The sequence below is a fragment of the Sebastes umbrosus genome, chromosome 10, assembly GCF_015220745.1.
Source record: "Sebastes umbrosus isolate fSebUmb1 chromosome 10, fSebUmb1.pri, whole genome shotgun sequence".
Classification (NCBI taxonomy): Eukaryota; Metazoa; Chordata; class Actinopteri; order Perciformes; family Sebastidae; genus Sebastes; species Sebastes umbrosus.
The window spans coordinates 27,151,179-27,172,855 of NC_051278.1; the positions used below are offsets into that span (position 1 = coordinate 27,151,179).

The 21,677-nt window shown below is 39.2% G+C and overlaps 2 protein-coding genes across 2 annotated transcripts; both read right to left on the bottom strand.

Annotated features, from left to right (window-relative positions):
- Nucleotides 1-126: 126 nt before the first annotated feature.
- On the bottom strand, nucleotides 127-7,938 carry LOC119495158 (rho GTPase-activating protein 19-like). The gene is made up of 10 exons (XM_037781398.1): nucleotides 7,823-7,938; nucleotides 7,316-7,548; nucleotides 4,941-5,021; nucleotides 4,161-4,370; nucleotides 3,847-4,073; nucleotides 2,844-2,930; nucleotides 2,099-2,164; nucleotides 1,446-1,661; nucleotides 1,266-1,361; nucleotides 127-243 (listed from the first exon to the last, which is right to left on the bottom strand). The coding sequence occupies exons 1-10, from the start codon at nucleotides 7,867-7,869 to the stop codon at nucleotides 127-129; spliced, it is 1,380 nt and encodes a 459-aa protein (XP_037637326.1). The 5' UTR covers nucleotides 7,870-7,938.
- Nucleotides 7,939-10,998: 3,060 nt separating this feature from the next.
- Nucleotides 10,999-19,614, bottom strand: LOC119495149 (pyrokinin-1 receptor-like). Its single transcript, XM_037781380.1, has 8 exons — nucleotides 19,488-19,614; nucleotides 18,212-18,382; nucleotides 17,917-18,013; nucleotides 16,037-16,242; nucleotides 15,291-15,512; nucleotides 15,031-15,208; nucleotides 12,735-13,136; nucleotides 10,999-12,111 (listed from the first exon to the last, which is right to left on the bottom strand). The coding sequence occupies exons 2-7, from the start codon at nucleotides 18,359-18,361 to the stop codon at nucleotides 12,784-12,786; spliced, it is 1,206 nt and encodes a 401-aa protein (XP_037637308.1). The 5' UTR covers nucleotides 18,362-18,382; nucleotides 19,488-19,614; the 3' UTR covers nucleotides 10,999-12,111; nucleotides 12,735-12,783.
- Between the last annotated feature and the right edge of the window lie 2,063 nt (nucleotides 19,615-21,677).

Sequence of the window (21,677 nt, forward strand, 5' to 3'; positions counted from 1 at the left end):
AATAGTAGGCAATGACGCTTTCTGATAGTGAGGATTTGATTGCTCCCATGTTACACAAGGCGCATATTGTCACTCTGGGACTTATTTCTCAAAATGTGTTTTCTTTGTGGTGTAACAAAGCAATACTCACTCCTCCACAGCTTGCGTTTTCTCTTCCCTGGCCATCGATGTAGCGCTGGGTGGAGGACTCTGCAGTCTGCTGTTTTCTTTCTCTGTTGATATTTGGCTTCCCAACACCCTCCTCTGTTTTAAAAAAGAAAAAGTCATTACTGGGAGATATTTAGAGGGTAGCGCAGTATTAAAGATACCTTCAAGATCTTTCATTGTAAACAAACATGTTTTTTTAATTTAAATGTTTTTCATCAAAATGCATTATGTGTAGATAAAAACATGTTGAATAGGGCTGTGTATTATAGTATTATATGATACGGGGGTAGCGAGTCAATATATTGCAATATACTGCGATTTTTAAAAATCTAATTCTAGGAAAACTGTCATAGTATAAAGAACACACCAGAAATACACCATTTTTAGAATAGGCAAAAATAACACATTTATACTGCATGGTTTTTGTCCCTAAACTGCATGTGATTATCATAAAGTGGGCGTGTCTTTAAAGGGGAGACTCGTGGGTACCCATAGAACCCATTTTCATTCACATCACCAGCACATCACCCCCACCCTCATCCACCTCCACTGGCTCCCGGTCAAGTCCCGCATCACCTACAAAATCCTCCTCCTCACCTACAAATCCCTCAATGCCCTGGCTCCTCAGTATTTATCTGACCTCCTCCACCCATACACACAGCCCCAGAACCTTAGATCCTCAGGCACGGGTCAGCTCTCCATCCCTCACACAAGAATGCGAACTTTTGGGGACAGAGCCTTCAGTGTGACAGCCCCCACACTTTGGAACTCTCTCCCCATAGAGCTCCACAACGCACCATCTCTGGACACCTTCAAAAGACTCCTCAAAACCCACCTCTTCACCAAGGCCTATGGCCCCTAGCTTCTGTTACATTTGTTGTGTTTATTAATGTCTTTGTTAAGCGTCCTTGGGTTTCATGAAAGGCGCTATATAAATCCAAGCTATTATTATTATTATTATTACATATCTTGAGGTCAGAGGTCAAGGGTATCTTTAATTCACGGGCTTTGTCAGTGTGGGTTCAGCATGAAAAACATTTTCTCAAGAATCTGAACAAAATGGACTGAAGGCTGAAAAGTGAAGGTTATCGCTGCACATACAAGTACTGTCAACAAACCTTGATAATTCCACCCAAAGAGCGTGAGCGCCAATGTTTCCTGCTGAAGGGGGTCCGAGAGTCAGCCGTAGGTGTCAGCAAAGGCTGCTTATCAAACTACACACAAAAATACGACACATTTAGGTGATGGGTTGCAAATAGAAGATAATTCTTTCCCTTCACAATCTGTCCCCGCTGTACCTGTCTGATGAGCTTCTTCTTTTTGGCAGACTCGGGCATGTTGTTGACCTGCTGGTACAGCTCTTTGAGGGCAGATTCAGTGTAAGTCTCAGATGACTTGCTGGTGGAGGTGCCGCTGACCTCACCTCCGATTGTTCTCATGGAGGGAGAAGGGGAGGCAGCTGTTACCGCTGATATGGGCCCATCTTTAGTCCCAGAGCAGAGCGTCAAGTCATCCTAGAAAGGTCGTACATAACAGGTCACCAGATAGTTTAAATTCTGCTATCTCACTGCAACCCCAAACTCTTCTCAAGAGACGCAGCTACAAGAAAATGTGTACAGTCACTGCACAAACGTAAAACAAACAAACAGCTTTAAAAGCTGAAAACTGACACGGTATTCAGAAGTTGTATTGCAACGTCCTTTGAAAATCCTTCTAAGTGCCCAGTAGCAAATAAGAGTCTCTCGAGGTTCTGTATTTAGACATGAAGTACCTAAAATTAACCAGACATCGAGGTTACTGGATTCAAAAGTTAGCACAGGAAAAAACAAATGCTGTGGGAGCTTTGAAAATAGCTTTATAGATAGATTTAATGCAGCCCTAACATTCTCTCTTTTTATCAAGATGAACTTATTTAGAAATATAAGAAAAGGAAAAGGATAAAAACACTCACCTTGGATTGAAGCGTTTTTGATCCTGTGAAGTACAAGCGGGTATATTCTTTGATGTATGTAGGAGCCTTCAATGGAAGTAAACATGTAAATTAAATCCTCTGATGAAAGATCATTGTGAAGAATGAATCTCGTGTACCATAGATTCATGTGATTCGTGGTATTTAGAAATTCACGACCTCACTCTCACCATAAACGATGGTGTATTAAAGCTGCCAATGTTCCACTTGGAAGTATACGTTGTGTGTACAATTTAGCAGCTAAACAATGTATATGAATATTTTAAGCCAGTCATCAGGATAAAAGGCTTCTGATTATGGGACACCGGGGAAAAACAAACAATAGCTTTATTGATATTTCTTTCATATGTAAATTCTTTCTCTTTACCCCCACTTGCATTTATTGTAACCCTGGCAACAACACCACTACTTGACATGAAAGGTTAATTCGAAGCAACACATTATGAAATAACAGAGGGAACATCACTACTACATGGTTGTGATGTACTATATTTATCTTTTCAAATGATATCTAATTAGAAAGACCTGCCTGTGTTTTGCTTTGACGTGAACGTTAAGTTTAGCTCAGAAAACAGACAACCTCAACAGATAAAATCACACCTTATGCTGTTGTTCCTATCAGACAAGGAAAAGCAACAACAGGTAAACACGTTACATGTAGTGTTTTGAACATGTACATGGTTTATGAGTAAGCCAAACAAGAGAAACAGGCTGTAAAGCTGCTTACCTTGAACAGTTTCTGCGAGTGCCTGATGAGGAACGCTACGCCATTATTCAGTTGCTCGATGTTTCCCTGCAGATCACTGGCCATCACCTGCAACATAAAAAAACAACAAAACAATGACAAACAAATTCAAGAAAACAGGCATGGTTTACTTGACTGTAAACATAGTAAATGGTAAATGGACTCGCGCATTCTAAGGAGAACACCACCCAAGTTATCGGCTCCGCCGCCGATTCAACACGCTTCAGCCGAAAAGACTCTGACACGGGCAGACTAGAGCCGACGTTGCGGGACACAACGCAAAAACTAGGCCAACAGACACTCACCGACCGTCAGCTTGGTGTGTCAGGGCCTTTAGTCTCAAATTGTGATGTCATAAGGTATAAAGTCTGAAGCTGCTCCATAGACAATGAATGGGAGACTGATTTTATGGACCCACAGAATGGTTGTTTTCTTTTTTATACCCAAATGAGCTTTATTCTCTTGTAGTGTCGTCAGTTGTGAAACAGAAAATGTTCCCATATACTCAGAGCATTCCCTGGGTGCTCTCAATGTCATCTTTCACATCTCTCCCAATTCATTGTCTATTCAGCACACTTTATACCCTATGACATCACAAGTTTGAGTTCTAGCACTCTAGTTTTTGGATTTGGGAGAGAGTTGTTCATGTTTACTAATATTTTTTGGACTGTCTTAGACCATAAGAATAACATGTATGAATTCTGAAAATGGGCGTAGTTCCCCTTTAAAGTCTACCGACCACTCAAAGCGCTTTACAACACATGCCAACATTCACCCATTCACATGCAAGGTGCCAATTTGCTCATCAGGAGCGGTTGAGGGTTCAGCGTCTTGCTCAAGGACACTTCGACACTCTGTAGGAGCCGGAGATCGAACCAGGAACCTTCTGATTACTAGACGACCGCTCTAACTCCTGAGCCATGCTGCCCCGGGGATAGTTGTAACATACTTGGTAGGTAAAACAAACTGACCCTAAGGTCCTTACATTTTTGGGCCAGATGATGTGTGGAGCAAACATCGTGGCTAGATTGATGGCAGACATCTTGTTGACGCGCTGATTTCGAGCAGTGTGGTACAGCAGGTCCAGCAGCAGCTTCAACAGACTGCGGTTGGCTGGTGGCAGCAGCATGAAGAGCAGCTGAAATGCCTCAACCTGGCGTTCCTTGTCAGGCACATTCGACTTGTCCCCTTTATCGTCAAAGCGAGTCAGCTCTGGACACAGCACATAAGAGAATTATTCAAAAAGAGCAAGGGGGGGGGGGGCACTATTATAGGATCTGTGTATGAGTCAACCCGCACCTCCAATCTTCAGGTGAGCATGATAGTGTCTGTGCGTGAGCAGAGGCTCTGGCAGCTCTCCCAGGTAGGTTTTGAGCAATGTGGCCGCATCATTGGGGTGGAAGTCTCCTGTCTCTAGATCTATCTCTGCCCCAGCATTCAGCATCTCCCTCAGGGCTGCCTGCCTTAGGCTGTGGCCTGGCACACGGAACAACCCCTCCACGTGAAGGTCTGAGGGGCGGGAGAGAAAGATGGTGAGAGACAGCCAAAGAAGAGGGGAAAAAAAGAGATGTGGTGTGTCGGCGGGTAGACACAGAGTGAAGGAGACATAGGGAGACAAAGACACAGAAGTGAGGAGTGAGATGGAGTGAATGAAATGGAAGGAGGGAGACAGCCGGAGCAAAGTGCTTTCAGATAAATTATTGACCCAAGCATTTGCTCCCAGTGTCCACTTTCAGAGAATTACATCATCGCTCTCTAGAAATAAACCATGACCTCATGCTAATTCACTGTTCTGCAACTAAGTCAAAGTAGTAAGAGTTAGGACGCAGCCATATCAAATCCGATTCTTATAAGACTTTAAGATATGGCCTGATCAAACAATTCAACTAGGTATATAAAGAGATTATTAAATCAAGTGATTATGGTGTTTGTCTGACACAAAAACTGTCATGGTTACAGATTTGTGTCCTTCTGGGGTCACGCATGCAAAATGTATGTAGTCATGATATCACATACTGCTCTGGATGAAAGTGTCCTCCACATGGCAGAATGTATGCATGTATATGAAATGATACTCACTTTTACTCAGGTACTCAATGAGCTGATAGATCTGGGCTATTCCTTCTTCAGTTAATGGTGCACCAAAAACCACTCCTTTGTCTGAAAGGCATCAAATAGCACAGTAAGACTGATTGTACCCTTTGTGTACAATTCAATTTATTCCATTACACCACTCATTAGATCCATTTTATCATTTCCATCTATCACATGGACCTGCTGCTCCCTGGTACATAATATACAACAGCAGAAAGCCACATTACCTAAAATCAAGATGACTGTAGAGGCTTTATGTGGAGACAGAAACTAACCATTACTTTAATTATCAATTCATCTGTCGATTAATTTGTCGATCGAAAATAAATGTGACAATAAATTAATTGCTTAAATTATTTTTCGCACAAAAATGAGTTTGCCGTGTTATGATTTGAGCATATTTTTTATGCTAAATGCAGTGCCTATGAGGGTTTCTGGACAATATTTGTCATCGTTTTGTGTTGTTATTTGATTTCCAATAATAAATATATAAATATATTTGCATATGTTTTTGCATATTTATAATATTTGCATATTTGTCCACTCTTATGTTGATAAGAGTATTAAGTACTTGACAAATCTCCCTTTAGGTACATTTTGAGCAGATAAAAAAATGTCTGATTAATTTGCGATTAATCGCGATTCACTATGGGCAATCATGCGATTAATCGCAATTAAATATTTGAATAGATTGACAGCCCTAAAAATAATAATTTCAGCCTTACTACTGAATATTTATACAAAAAAATAAATTAAAAACATTTCAAAATCATTTAAAATATCATTTCAGTTTCCCAGAGTCCAAGGTGACAATACAGAAACCAAAGATACTCATTTAGAATTAGGTACACCTAGAATACAACAGTCCTGGAATCATATCATATCTATATCTATATATTTATAATACAGTATATGATGATATATATTTTATTTTAAGGTTGATTGATTCATTGATTAGCCTAATGCTCCTCGAGCGCTTTACAGCAGCGCACTGCTCCTAAATGCTTAGGATGGATTAAATGCAGAGGTCAAATTTTATTTATGTACCTGTATGTATGATGATTGAAATAAAGTTTTTTTTTCAGCCCTGGTTGTGATAAATGCAATGTAAGTCTGCCAAAGTCTTGATTAATGATGTATTGTATGATGTCTGAGGATAAATGTACAGTAGTCCTTTTCTAAGTTATTTACCCTTCCTAATGCAACAGCAAAACACAATAAATTAACTTGACTCATACCATATCAGTCTAAAACAGCGTTTCAGAGACTGTGAGCTGACTGTGAGATTTAACTCACACTCTGCCTTTTATTTACTCCTCTAGTCATGTTTTTTTATTTTTTTTTTTACATTTATCCTTTGATATTGCAATATATTGTTATTAATTGTTTTTTATTTGTTTGTTTGTATTATTGTCAAACAAACATTAATCACTTTATTGTTTTCTTCCATTTACATGCATGTTCTTTTTAAATATCTATATATTGTAATTTGCTTAAAGGGACTATTTGTAACTTTTTAAGCGTATAAATGTAGCGGGTCGCCACACATGCGCGTTCGCATATGCGCGCTCGCGTGTGGCTGGAGCCTCGTCTCCGCTGCCTGCTCTCCTTCACTCGGAATGCGCGCGCGTCCTCGCTGTCTCGCTCCACCTCTAGACGTGAACGCGCGCTCACTACACACTGCAGAAGAGTTTAGCTCTGAGAATATCTAGTGAATGTACAGGGGACGTTTGTGCAGAAATAAATGCTGCAGTTCCTCCAGACCAACAGAGGTTTCCCGTGTCTTGTGAAGTGACGGAGCTCTTCAGAGAGTTACGTTACCCTCTCGTTACCGACCGGGTGCCGGTGTCTCCCTGCTCTCTCCGGCTGCGGGCGGAGAGAGCAGGGAGACACGCTACAGAGCCCCGCTGCCTCAGCCTGCACTTAGGCAGGAAAAGCCAACACTAGGATCAGATCTAAATCATGTTCATGGAGAGACCTTCGTCTGGTCAGCTAACATTACTGCCAAGCAGCTGAAATATAGAGTGATATTGTGTTTTTAGCTGACGTGTGTCGCCTCACTGTTTTGAGCGATGCTCGTTCAGGTATATTTAGAGCGAGCAAGTGCGAGCCCGACGCTGACTTTCGTTGATTTCACGGCCACAGGTGTCGCTGTTAAGAAGCATTTCTGAAAGTTACAAATAGTCCCTTTAATGAATTGTATTTATGTATATATATGTTTTTATTTTGTTCTTTTTTTAATTTTTAATTTATTATTGAATTGACGCTTTGGCAATATTGATCACCTGACAGTCATGCCAATAAAGCAAATTGAATTGAATTGATGTGAGCACACTGATGGCTGTGTTGACCTAGCTAACCTTTCCGTTTCAGGAAGTTGAGGGAGCGTAGAAAGCCGGTGGTGGAGGGCACCTTGGCCCCAGCCTCTCCCGTGAGCTGTGCAAACTCATCCCCTGGAAGGTCTATGAGTCGCGTGATGTTGCTAAGCACCAAATCCGCGAAGGCCTGCGGATGCTCATGTCTCAGCCTCTCCACAAAGAAGTCAGGGTTAAAGATCACAGGCGAGCTGGGCTTCTCCTGGCTCAGAAACACACTGTGGAAGAGAAGAACAGAGAGAGAGTGGGGTTCAAGAGTAAAGCTCCGGGCTGGTGTCTGAAAGGTAGCAGTTACAACAGAAGAGTGATGTGTTGTTGTTGTGAGGTTAGCTCAGATGTTGCTAATGCTAACAAGTCTGATACTGCTAACCTTAGTTACTCTACTGAGTAACGCTAGTTCAAGGATATTATACTAGTACTAATCATTCCAGAAACCTACACTCCATATCGTGGTTTTCATTTTAGACGACGTACTACATGAAGAGTGTATACCTTCTGCTCAGTTTGTGATTGTTGTGAGGATCTTTCTCAGCCGCCATCGTCCTGTTTGAATCTTCCGCTGTTTCATATTAGTCCCGCCCACTGCGCTGTGATTGGCTGACATATACGTACGTCATCAAGGGCGCTCAGCTTTTATTCCTTGTACACAGTACCACATACAGTATTACAGGATTACAGTGACAAAGACAGTAATGATTTTTTTCTTATTAATTTAATTTTTTAATTCTCGCGAAGCTCCATATTCACAAGTGTAAATTTACCCCAAAAAAGCCTATTTTTTTTGTATTTATGAAAGAAATGGAATTATATCTGTCAACAATTTCTTCCTCACAAAACAAAAAAGCAATGAAAACAATGAATGTATGCAATATCTTTAAAGTTTTCAAGTGAAATTATTGTCATACTCTCGCGTGTTTATTTATTTTTTTATTTATATATATATCATTTTTTTTAAATTTTATGTTGGTTTTGTTTAATTTCTGTTGTCCTTTTATGTTTGGCATTGCTGTTTGTTTATGTTTTCGCTATGCTTCTTCTGTATGTAAGATGTTTTTAATGTTTTCTGCTGTTACTTTGTATACTGCCATTTTGAAATAAAAAAAACAAAAAACGAAAAGGTAGGGCCAACCGGGGCCAACATAGGTCTGTTTTTAGGCAACTGGTCCCAGAACTGAAGATATAAACAAGATAAAAATAATTTAAATAATTACAACAAAAATCATTGATTAGGAAAGTAACAAGTAATCTGTCAGATAAACATAACTCAGTAAAAAAAGTAACTCAAATTAAGTATGAGTACCTCAAAATTGTACTAATATGTAGAGATGTACTTTGTTATTGTTTCTCACCTGTGTCTAAAAAAACTCAAAGGTTTTGAATGTTGCTGCTGACTGTAACTAATCTGAAAAATCCCCTGTCATGCTGCAGAAATAAATGACTTAATTTCCCCGCAAAAAAAAAAAAGAAAGTAAAAAAGTACCACATATCTATGGATTTTTTTAATAATTCCATGATGGATACCTGTATTCTACTTTTGTGTAGGAATTGTGCATAATTTAACATAGGCTACCCCTTTCATGGGTTATTTCAAGGTTCATTTATTGTCATTCTACAACAACACAGGGATGTACAACAAAATGCAAGTTGTAGTCCTTTATGCTACACAAGAGCTGAGGAGTTTTATAGCCTGAGGAAAGAAGCTGGTCTGGTGGTTCTGCAGCAGATACTTCTGTAGCCTATCTCTTGCCAGACAGCAGCTGGGTGAACAGGCAGTTGCAGGGGTGGATATTGTCTTTTAATATCCTTTGGGCTCTGCACAGGCACATCACCTCACCGATATAACTGATGCTTGGTAGATGGGTGATGTTCTGGGTGGTTTTAATCACCCGCTGCAGAGCCTTCCTTTCCTGGGCCGTGCACAAGCCATGCCAATTTGTGATGTTTCCAGTCAGGATGCTTCTCCTCTGTAAAAGTTGAAAAAGGCATGGGAATATTGCTTTCTTAAGTTTCCTTTAGAATACAGCTGTTTCTGAGCCAGGGTAGAGGTTCACTCTGCAAGATTGTTGATTTCCTCCCAATGTGAATTCTCATCGTCCGATGATAGAGATGGTAGTGTCGTCCGCAGACTTTACAACAGAGCTCTCTCCATGTCGGGGGTTTCAGTTGTGGTGTAGAGCATAAGGGGGTTGAGCACACAGCCCTGGGGGGCTCAGATGGTCCGGCATGCATGCCACAGGGCGGTAGTCGTTTAGATTTGACGCTGCAAGACTTTTTAGGTAGGCTACATGGATGGTTATGTTAGAAATATCAGTGATGACATCAACTAGCTGGTTGGCTCATGTTCTTGAATGTTATCAGCTTTACTCACATTCACTCTTGTCAGGGTTTTTCTCACATCCGCTGTGGATACAGTGGCTGGTCCTCTGGAGGCGGGGGCACACTTGACAGCTGACAAAAGGCTTTCAAAGGCTAATCATTGACTGATTTCCTCAGCAAGCTGTGACACATTAATGACATATTTCATATAATATGATATAATATAATATAATATATATATAATGATATAATATAATATGACATATTAATATATCTTTTACTCAAGTGAGGTCACAGTGTAAAAATACTCTGCAAGTAAAGGTCCTGCATTCAAAGCCTTACTTAAGTAAAGCTACAAATGTATCAGCATAAGAATACACTTAAACCCAAAGTAAATGTAATTATTATGCAGAATGGCCTATTTCAGAATCATATATATATCACTGGATTATAACTTAATATGTACATCACTTTGATGTTGCAGCTGGTAAAAGTTGAGCTAATTTTAATTACTTTATGCTGGGTAGCTTGACCTATAATAAAATATATTTTTATTTTAGTTGATTTGTATTTTGTATTAATAATCTGAATCTGCAAAGCAACTAGTAACTTTAGTTGTCAAATAAATGTAGTGGAGGAGAATTATCATAAAATGTAAATACTCAACTATTGTATATGCACCTCAAAATTGTTCTTAAGTACAGTACTTGAGTAAATGTGCTTAGTTACATTCCACCACTGCATATTACTGTATCATAAAATGGGTGTGTTCGGAAACTGTTGCTTACTTTCATGTTCAGCAGAGCAACATTAACATTCTCCTGGAAACGTGTTTGATTAGAAACGCTAAAAGCTCCTGAAACAGCCGGCCTGGTTCCAGACCTCTGAATCAGCTCCCACATTTCTTCAGATATTCAAATAGAATGAGTAAAGTGAATCAAATTGGCAATTCAGTCTGATTACCGAGGGACCTGCAGAGTTGGGTGATGATTCTGCGTGGGTCCGTCGTGACTAGTTATCCCTTTCACATTACAAGTAGTCATTTGCTCTTTTGTTAATAGAAAGATTTTGATTAGAGCGGCTTTAAATAACAAAATCCTTACCCACTTTGTGCCCTAGTTATTTCTCTCCAGCTGTGTGCTATTCAGTGCCTTTGTGTAGGTTGATTTCTGGTCACCATAGCAACCACCTTAAAATAGCCTAATGTCAGTCAATAAATCTGGCCATTGGATTGTAATTTCTCCCAGCTAGCGCTGTTCGCAGTGACACTTTTCAGAAAATGTATTTTTAGTTCAATGAACTCCATTGAAAACTGAAGATGTAGAGTCAGAGGCTATGCCACATTATCTTCATTCAGTTTATTGATGGTTTATAGCTTTGAACAAAGGCAGTAGTAGAGTAGACACCATAGTGATTTTTTCATGCCTGTGAGTAACTCAGAGTTAATGAAGATTCAGCAAGACCTGAGGGAGCCAATAAAGACTCTCGGGAGCCATAGAAAATATGGTTATCCAACCTAAACCATTCTGATCTGCATCTCAAATATTCACACAAACATCAGGGGGCAGTCACATTCTTATCAATCTCCAAAGGGCACACGGACATATTTAAACTCTTGGTGCTACATAATAATTGAAAACACTTTCTATAACAGCCATGTCTATACCTTATAAACATACGTATAATGCATACTAATCAGCTTATAGCATTCTAATAAGCACTAATAAATATTCATAATATTTTATTACAATAATAGTAACACATTAAAAAGCATTTTATAATGACTTATAAGGTGAAGTATCATAATTGCTGGTCACTCACTGACACTTTTTTGTTGTTGCAAGGATTATAGTGTATTAATCATTAATCATTATAATCATATATACACATACATACATATCTACATACAGTACATACAAACATACGTGTGTATTTACAGTGTATGTGTATGTTTATATATATATATACATACATACAGTACATATATACACACGTATACACAAATATAAACATAGATAGATAGATAGATAGACACAATATATACATTTATTTCCAACTCAACATAGTACTACACACTACCACGGCTTATCCAGTAATTTCAGTGAAAGTGTCGTATCACACTTAAAAATTACATTTCTACATTGAATGTCTTCGCATCAGTCACAATATTGTAAGCTCTAAAGCACCATACATATACAGTTTTTCTAGCTCGACAAAAGAGAAAGAACAGAAATGTTACTTGACATCAGTAATTAGGTAAATTCCAGACATTCTTTAGACACAGTAAATATGTTTTACAAAAAAAAAACTCAACAATACTTTGAGATACGCTTACAGCAATAAAAGGAACAGAAAGAAAGCAGAGGTAGGAAAAGAAATACATTTAGCTTTTGTATTCCAAGGTGATATTTTTGTCTTTAATAGCGTGAAAGAGACAACAATTCAGAGTGCTTGTTGTTGCAGTGTTGAGTCTGGAAATCTCAGGCCTTGGGCCAGGAACGGCAGAGATCCCAGCTCAATATTCTTCAATGTTCAATTTTAATGGTGTCAGAAAGTCAACACAGGTTACTCAAATGAATCACATAATGCTGTACAAGTATTTTGCAAGAAGCAGAGTTTTCATTGTGTTTAATCTAAACAGACACAAACACAACCAAAACCCGAGCAGGTCCGGACACTTCTGTCCGGACGCAACTGCCCGCGGTCTTTACATCATAACCTTATATACTTGGAACAAAGAACTCACCTCCTATTTTCCTGTCATCGTAAATTGTAGTATTCCTCAGTTCTACTGGTCTCTGTTTTACTAATCAGCATATAACCTCTGCCATACATATGATCTTGGTACCTCCTCTGCCAGATTCCCTGTTTTGGGCCCCCTGCAGCTGCAAGGTTGCTTGGATCAGCATTACATCACTAGAGCTGTGAGTTACAGTGGCCAGTGTGAGTATTACAGCACTGGGGTCAACACAACAGCACTATGATTGTATGCTGTTTCAGTAGTAAAAACAGTGTTATAGGATTAATACTTTTATCATTGTTTATCACATTTTTATATAGTTTAAAAGGGATTGCTTCCACAGCAGCTCATGTTGAAAGGGGCTTTCTGGCTATTCACATACCTCTGATCTGACTTTTTAAGTGACTGTATTTCTCTTTTTGGTCATATGGCTTTTGCCATCGATCCTCTCTCTGGCTGTTGTGCTTGCTTCTTCACTAGAACTTCCGTGCCGCAGCCAAGACTTCCAGTAGCAGTAAGGCCTGAGCCTACCCAGAGTTCTCCAGCACGCCCTGCGAAATGTGTGGGAGGAAATACAGAACAGCAGCGGGTCCAGAGCGCCGTTGATATACCACAGTGGAAGCGACAAGTACGATTTCAGGATTGTGTAGACGAAAAGGACAGTGTCGGACCACACTACCACATAAACCTGCATCAGTGACGAGGCAATGTCCGGAAAGTTGCAAACAAAGAAGGCCACCACGACTGCACCTGGGGGACAAAACATAGAAGATGTGAATGGCTCAATTGTGTAGCTTAAAGGACCTCAAAATACAATAAATTAGCATCTACTAGCATATTTTGTCTAAATGCAGGATGTCAAAATGTAGACAGATCCTCATACTATATCATGAGGTTGCCTCAGGCTGCCACTAACAACACCTCATAGAGAGTCCAGCATCTGCTGTTATCTGATTGGCCTAGAAAAGTTGACAAAAGTTAAGTGTCTGTGGCGTCACAGTCACAGATTTTTGATTGGTTGCCAAACTTCAAGAGAGTAGGTCTTATCTTATTTTGTCAGAGGGCAGTTGAGACCAGTGGGCAACACCGGGGTCTGAAAAGTGAAGCCAATGAGGAAGTGCCTTAAACTTTCTAACAGCCAGCAGGGGGCGACTCCTCTGGTTGCAAAAAAGAAGTCTGATTGTATAGAAGTCTCTGAGAAAATGAGCCTACTTCTCACTTGATTTATTACCTCAGTAAACATTGTAAACATGAGTTTATGGTCTCAATAGCTAGTTTCAAGTCTTCATCAATACAGCATGATGTTCATTTAGTAAATTATGGTCCCATTTAGAGTCAAATAGACCATAAAGCAGGGTATGCTTTAGGGTGTGGCTACCTCGTGATTGACCATGTTTAGAACTTTAATCCTTTCATTGTGTGTTTTCAGTTCATGAAAGTTAATTATAACCTTTTTGGTCGCTTAAAAATGTCTTATTCAGTGTTGCATTGTACTTATCTCCACCCTGTCGTGTAACTTCTGGTTGCAAAAAGTCAATATGGCGATGGACACAAACCAAGATGGCGACGGCTAAAATGCCTAACTCGAGGCTTCAAAACGTCATTTCACAAACCAATGGGTGACGTCACGGTGACTACGTCCACTTCTTATATACCAGGGGTGCACACACTTTTTCAGCATGCGAGCTACTTATAAAATGACCAAGTCAAAATGATCTACCTACTATAAAAATGCAAAACATATATTTATTTATAAATATATTGAGTATTCTTTATATGTACAATATATGTTGGTGTACCTTGCATAACTGCATGAACCCATATTGTACAATATAACTCTGTACATTTTTTGTCATTACCTTACTCTGATGACTTGCACTGAATGGAATCAGCCAGGGATGCATAGTCCGGACAGTAGCTGCTGATAGCCAGCCTCAAGCACACTTCCAAATGATCATCAGTCAAGGTGGAACGGTATTTAGACTTAATAATCTTCATGTGGGAAAAGGCTGACTCGCATAAATAAGTGGAGCCGAATAATGCAGTCAAGGAGGTAGCACATTTCCTCATGTTGAGGTACTTTTCCTCTGTGAGTAAGTTCCAGAACTGTCCATGAGCCCTGGACTTAAGCTGAATGTCAGCTTGTAGTGTCAAAATCTCATCCTCCACTCCAGATGAGTTCAGGTGAAACAGTGTTGCAATTTGTTGGCTGACGTCTATTTAAAAAAAAAAAAAAACTTTTTTTTTTTTTTAATGCCATGCGATCTACCCACACTACCTTTGCGATCGACTGGTAGATCGCGATCGACGTATTGGGCACCCCTGTTATATACAGTCTATGGTGAAGACTGTGATGGACAATGAATGTAGTCTTTGTCTGCAAATCTGTGTTATCGTGAATGAACTAAAACCAACGCCACCAGCTTGGTGCAATTCATTTATTGTCTGGTTAGCAACCAAGAGTGAAAGTAGTCACCAATGTTCCAGCATCACCTACTTTGCAAGGACATGTGAACTTTGGTGTCACACTATCTATGGAGTGACCGTACACTTCATCAGACTGAGATAAATCAAAGCACCCTGGAGATTTTCTATGCCACAATCTCAAGACATAAACAAGGTTTTATAATTTCCCAAGGCTCACCCATGAGTTTTAGAGCTCTCTTTTCATTTAAAAGTAGCTTTCCATTCTGATGGCACTGGATGTCTCGTCTTCCTTCTGGATCAGGCCGCGTGAGACCCATGTTTCTCCTCTGACGTCCGTTCCGCCTCAGGTGGAGCAGGATGAGCAGATAGAGAGTACAGATGGAGACCAGTGGGACCTGTAGTTGGAGAGGCGTGTTGAGTGTGTGTGTGTGTGATGCAAATAAGCGAATACAATCTCTCGAACAGCACTTATCTTACCAGAAAGAAGATCCCAGCTCTCAGGAGTAAAGCTCCTTTGTAGATGTGTGCAGGATCAGGCTCAATCATCTCACACATGGTGGAGACATGGAAGGCGTCTTCTCGCGTGGCGGCCGTGTAGTCCAGGATGCAGGCACGAGCCTGGTCATAGACCAGAGCAAAGGGCACTGTCGAGACCAGAGAAATGATCCATACTGAAAGAAGGCAGGGCAGCCGAGATTTCTGTTGGAAAGGAAGGAGAAAGGCTAAGAAATTCAATTTGTTAGCCCTTGTTCATAAAGTTTTATGAAATCTTAATTAATTGTATTTTCTTCAATTTTCTTCTTCTTTTGTGAAGCTTGCGCCTTCTTTATGTGGCCAATTTTCATCCTTATTTCTTTTACATTTCATTCTGGGATACAAATATAGCACAAGTAAAAAAATATATATATTTTTTTCTTTTTGGCCACATTCAAATTGGCCAAATTGGTGATTCCAAAAAATAGATTTGCATCTTAAAAATGTCTGTATGTGCATGTTTTGAACACAAGAATGCCCTGTAGTTGGATACTTGCTTTACTTTTCACTACAGTATCTTATGCAGTTTATCTTGATACAATACTTGTATGAACAAGGAACATATTTTATATGAATTCTGGGTAAGAAACCAAATGATGGCAGTTGTGGACAAATGTAGTAAACTGTATTAAATTCTTTATTTAGCATTTTATGTCGTGGTGTATTTTTTGTGTGTGCAAGTACTAAACCTTCAGGCTGGAGACAGACCACATGGTGTGGCAAATGGCTGCATAGCGCTCAGTGGTAAAGGTCATGATAACCCAGCTTGTGGTGGCACAGTACAATTGGCGCACCATGAAGTAGACTTTGCATACAGTTCGGCCCAGACGCCACGGGTAGCTCTCCCAATAGTATCGGTACAAAGTTACCGGGATGGTCAACAGCTGCAGCATGTCTAAAATTTAAAGAGAAAAGAAGATGAAGGTCATTTAGGAAATTCACACTGAAGATGGTTCCTTGAAGTAGGCAAGGTAAGCTGTTGAAGTCCAGGAATGACAATATTCAATTGAAATAATAAGTTGAAATTGAAGTGTGCACATTATGTACGACATGAAATTTAAATTTAAATTAAAAACTAATTTTCATTTCCAGGTTTGAAATACATTATTGCATGTTGAAATTAAAATGAAGGATAAATAATTTTAGGTGTACTCCAAAGTATAACCTGGCAATATTTATAATGAAATGGAATGTGAAATATCAAAAGCACTTGTTGTGATTGGGGCCTGTCGATACAAAGTCAGTGAATGTGTTATATAACGTCCACTTTATGACGTTAATAGACAATAAACAAGCTTGAAAAATCATCTTATTGGAACAGTGTGTAGCATTTAGAAGGGGGCCCACTGACTGAAATGGAATATAATATTAATAAGTATGTTTTCTTTAGTGTATAATCACTTGAAAATAACATGTTTCTACAGGAGCCTAGAACAGACAAACCAAACACTGACTCTGGATAGGGCCGTTCACGTTTTTACGTTTTCACGTCGGCCACCGTAGTTCTCCTACACGTTTGGCACATAGGAGAAGTTTCAGTTGGTTGTAATCTGCAACCTCACTGCTAGATGCCGCCAGATCCTACACACTGCACCTTAAAGCTGGGGACACACCAAGCCAACATCGAAGAACTAGCGGCGACCAATGCCGCCTTTTATGTCGCCTCAGGTCACCTTTGTCCTGGCGAACACACCGCAAAGACTATAGCTGAAGGCCAACTACCACGTAAATTCTGTCCCTGCGTGAGAGGGTCTGTATTCGTCATTCAAAAAGGGAAACTGGAAGACCGAGGACGGCGGATATACAAGCTGTTGTTATGATACATACATGAAACAAAGTGGCGTCTACCGACAATTTTCACACCACTCACTCACCACTTAGCTTAATTCCAGATGGCCATGTCGTGATAATATCTGTGTATTGAATGATAAGATGTGGTGAAAAATTAGAAGAGCCTTCTGCGTTTTTCCTTTTGACTTTACTCGTTGGCTTGCTTTCCTCACGTCCGTTTCTCTTTTTGTGCACTGATTCATTTAAGCTGAACAGACAATCAGAGCGATTTCTCTCACCGAAGGGCACCGTTGCTGACTCAACATGCTGAATCGGACGAAAAAATTCTGACACGGGTAGATTAGAGCCAACGGTGCGGGACACACCGGAAAAAATAGGCCGACGGACGCTCACCAACGGCCCCAAACTGTCTGACGGCCGACACTCAACTTGGCGTGTCAGGGCCTTTGTTGAAATTTAAAATTGGAAAGTGGCTTTTAAATTGCATTTAAATTTGATATACCCATAACTGAATTTCAAATGCCATTTGCCAATTTGAAAATTAAATAACAATGAAATGTCCATTTCCCACTTAATTCCATCATAAATATGGAGGGGTCGTACCGTAGAGTGCACTGAAAAATTAATTATGTATTTTCAAACAAGAAAATAAAAGTGGTTTTATAAAATTATAATTTTGGTGAGTAAAATCACCACAATTAAATGTCACTGTTATTGAATGATTTCAGTTAAATATTGTCAGTACCAGTCCCCCATAAGGTGTATGGTAGTAGTGTACCTGATATGACCAGGCTGATAAGGTAGAAACGAATGGCACTGACTCTCATATGAGCGTCCATGAGGAGGGTCAGTATGCTCACACTGTTGAATAAGACCTGTAGAGCATGAGGGGACAGCATTTAGAGGTTTACAGTGTGGAAAAGCACGTGTTGTTTACTGTCTTCATATAATTAACGCTGTATGACTAGTGTTGTACTGCTGTTGTATTGTATCGTCAACTATACCACTTTGTGTTGTAGTTCAGAAGTTAAAATTGGCTTGTGTGTGAAGTGTGTCCAGTAAAATGTTCATACTCCAAACAAGAAGATGATGCTGTAGAACATGGTCATGGGGACGGCAATTGTCAGCGGCTCCCTTTTGGTGACACTAATCTCGAGCTGTGGCTTCTCACTCGGGCTGACATTACAGCTGAAGAGGAATGAAATGTGCTCCGACAGGTTCATGGTGAGGCAGCTGGTTGAGAACTAGAAAGATGTCATAGAGAAAAAGTATATCAAATCAAATAAAATACATGACTGAGTTGGGTTATGTATAATAAAGATAATGGGTAACTCCCAAGTTCCTCCTCTATAATTAATAGATATGAAATAGATTAATTGACAATGATGCTGCAATTAGCAATCATTATTCAGGTGGGATGTTATTATTTTAAATTGGTCTTCTCTTAGAATGAGTGCTGTGATACTTTTCACGGTGTTGCATAAATTTGGTGTGTACAATTCAGCAGCACGACCTGCCAGAAGAAGGCAAGAGGAGGGGCGCCCGCTGTATGATTGCTCTCTCGTGCTATACTGAGATATTTATGAGGGACCTCTCGATTATTAGCTTTGAGGGAAGAAAAGAAGAAAAGAAGAAGGGATAAATCTCACAATTAAAATTCCACATTCATCCTTTTTTTGGTGTACTGAATTTTTAAAATGTGCACAATATCTTGCTATTATATATATCTGCTGCTATTTCAGTAAATATCTTATATTAAACATGAGCTTAACAGTACATACAGTATATTGCTATACACTACAAATACAGTGATCTTCAGCTTCAGTTGTCAAAAAATAAACTTATGGTAAGCATATCTAAATCTATACAATCTAAGATCTAAATTCATAGACATACATTTAAGATAAAGTGATTGACACAAAGTAAATCCTTCAGTCATTAACAGACAAATACATTTGAAGAATCATAACATTAGAGATGAGTGTGTACACAAATAATGACTGCAAATCAGCCATGCTGAATGAACACATTCATTCAGAAACCTGTTGCATCTTCAGATCATATCATGCCACCTTTTATGAACGAATCACCAAGTGCAGTGAAGGGAAAATGGACTAATTAGAGGGCACAGCATGCAGAGTGCATGTTATTGCCTGTAATTATATTCATCTGTCAAACATTTCATTTTGATTAAATAGGCATCTGATTAAGATTAAAATCTGAGCACACACTGTACAACCTAATACACAGCCAATATAGCTAATGAGAAAACAATATATTAGAGCCTTTATTGTACAGTTACAAATGACCTGTTTGATGGTGTATTGGATCAATAATGTGCAGACTTACCTTTTAGAGTCAAAATGGCGGGTGAAGCCCAGCAGCTCCCTTCACAAGCAAAAAAAAAACACAGCTGTGGTCATCTCCCTCCTTCCCACTGTGACTCTCACTGACCCTCTCTCTCGCTTCCTCCATCTCCCTCTCTCTCCACACTCACTCAGTGGCTGATAGAAAATATGAAACAAGTCAATGCAGCTACTTTAATCTGCAAGACAGTCTGACAGGGTATGTAGAAAAAAAACATATATGAGGGTGTTTCCACCGCAACATTACCATAACGTTCATTTCATACATTTTCCATTTTATAATTTCTATAATATTTTGATGACATTTAAATTCATTTTGTGCATCATTGCAAATATTGATTTAATTATTTTCTTTTTTCTAAATAGGGGATTTCATGATTTTCTCCAAAACCTGAAAAATGTAGACAGTCTTCATACACAAAAAATATAATATGAGTATTTGTATATTAGGACTGTCAATCAATTCAAATATTTGATCGCAAATTAGTCGCACATTTTTTATCTGTTCAAAATGTACCTTAAAGGGAGATTTGTCAAGTATTTAATACTCTTATCAATATGGGAGTGGACAAATATGCTTGCTTTATGCAAATGCCTGTATATATTTATTATTGGAAATCAATTAACAGCACAAAACAATGACAAATATTGTCCAGAAACCCTCACAGGTACTGCATTTAGCATAAAAAAATATGCTCAAATCATAATATGGCAAACTGCAGCCCAACAGGCAACAACAGCTGTCAGTGTGTCAGTGTGCTGACTTGACTATGACTTGCCCCAAACTGCATGTGATTATCAATAAGTGGGCATGTCTGTAAAGGGGAGACTCGTGGGTACTCATAGAACCCATTTTCGTTCACATATCTGGAGGTCAGAGGTCAATGGACCCATTTGAAAATGGCCAAGACAGGTTTTCCTCGACAAAATTTAGCACAGGTTTGGAGCATTATTTAACCTCCTTTTGCGACAAGCTAGTATGAAATGGTTGGTATCAATGGATTCCTTAGGGCTTATAGTTTCAAATAATGCCAGTATCTCTTCTCTCTAGCTTTAAAACCAGTACATCCTCCGAAAGATCGGTTGCTAATTTTGCAGATAAATGGCAGCTAGCAATGTCTGCTAGCTTTGACTCTTTGCATCTAATATACATGAATTCAACAGTAAGTATGTAACGTAGTAGTAGTAGTAGTAGTAGTAGTAGTAGTAATGTAGTTCAAAACACACAATTACTAAGCTGTATGGTAAGGAGACACAATAAATACTTGATATTTTATGTAACATAATTGTTAAAGTAATAATATGTTCCGATTTCAGCCAACATTAGGGTCTTTAAGAGGCTGTAGCGGGCTCGGTCTTCATTCATTCATTCATGGTTTATTTAATAGGGACCAATACAATGTACATAGACAACTTAAAAACAGCTATCTGATGCAAGTATCATAGTGCTTGTAGCGGATGCTAATTTGCAACACCAGTCCCTAGAAGGGCTTTTTGTGAAAATAAGAGAATAAAACAGAACTGAGTACAGGAAAAATAAATAAATACAATAAAGCACACATTGTAATGGAAATTCTTTCAGTATTCCAAGATGAGTCCTAATGAACGTTGAAATCAAGATCCCAAACAGATGAAATGTCTTTGTTGTATTTTATTCTTGCAAGAAGAGGCACTGGTTATACAGAGTCACACAAAGTCTGCAGAAGAGTGCGCTGCCGGAGATTATTACAATGTGACTATATAGAAATCTACAACAGGGAGTGTGAGAAAAGGAGTTGTTTTGCACAGATAAAGAGTTGTTTTACCCAAACAGTGTCCCAGTAAAAGTCAACACTCAGTACTTTCCCACTACATGAGACGAAGAGAACCCAGACAGTAACTTTCCACTGTTGCATAAAGAGACATCAGTACATACAATGTAATTTTCCATTACATTTCCCCCTTTTGATCATTCTATTGACCAACATAAAAGTATGTACATATGATGTATCTGGATAGTGCTCCATCAGACATAATAATTCATCGAGATTCAAATTATATCATCATAGTAATACATCACAGAAAGTATCGAGAGCCATACTGTGGATTAAGTATTATTTTAGTTGCATAGTGATACATGATTATAAAAAGGCTCACCCTTAACCTCTAGCAATGACCTATGAGTTCTGTCTTC

What these genes read in the sequence shown, in the direction of transcription:
- LOC119495158 (XM_037781398.1), bottom strand. Translation starts at nt 7,869, where the DNA reads ATGGCGGCTGAGAAAGATCCTCACAACAATCACAAACTGAGCAGAAG. An exon ending in TGCTCACCTGAAGATTGGAG is followed by an intron (nt 4,074 to 4,160) that starts GTGCGGGTTGAC and finishes TGCTGTGTCCAG; the next exon opens with AGCTGACTCGCTTTGACGAT. An exon ending in CTTTGGGTGGAATTATCAAG is followed by an intron (nt 244 to 1,265) that starts GTTTGTTGACAG and finishes TTTTTAAAACAG; the next exon opens with AGGAGGGTGTTGGGAAGCCA.
- LOC119495149 (XM_037781380.1), bottom strand. Translation starts at nt 18,361, where the DNA reads ATGAACCTGTCGGAGCACATTTCATTCCTCTTCAGCTGTAATGTCAGC. An exon ending in TATCAGCCTGGTCATATCAG is followed by an intron (nt 16,243 to 17,916) that starts GTACACTACTAC and finishes TTTAAATTTTAG; the next exon opens with ACATGCTGCAGCTGTTGACC. An exon ending in GAGAGCTCTAAAACTCATGG is followed by an intron (nt 13,137 to 15,030) that starts GTGAGCCTTGGG and finishes TTTGTCCCCCAG; the next exon opens with GTGCAGTCGTGGTGGCCTTC.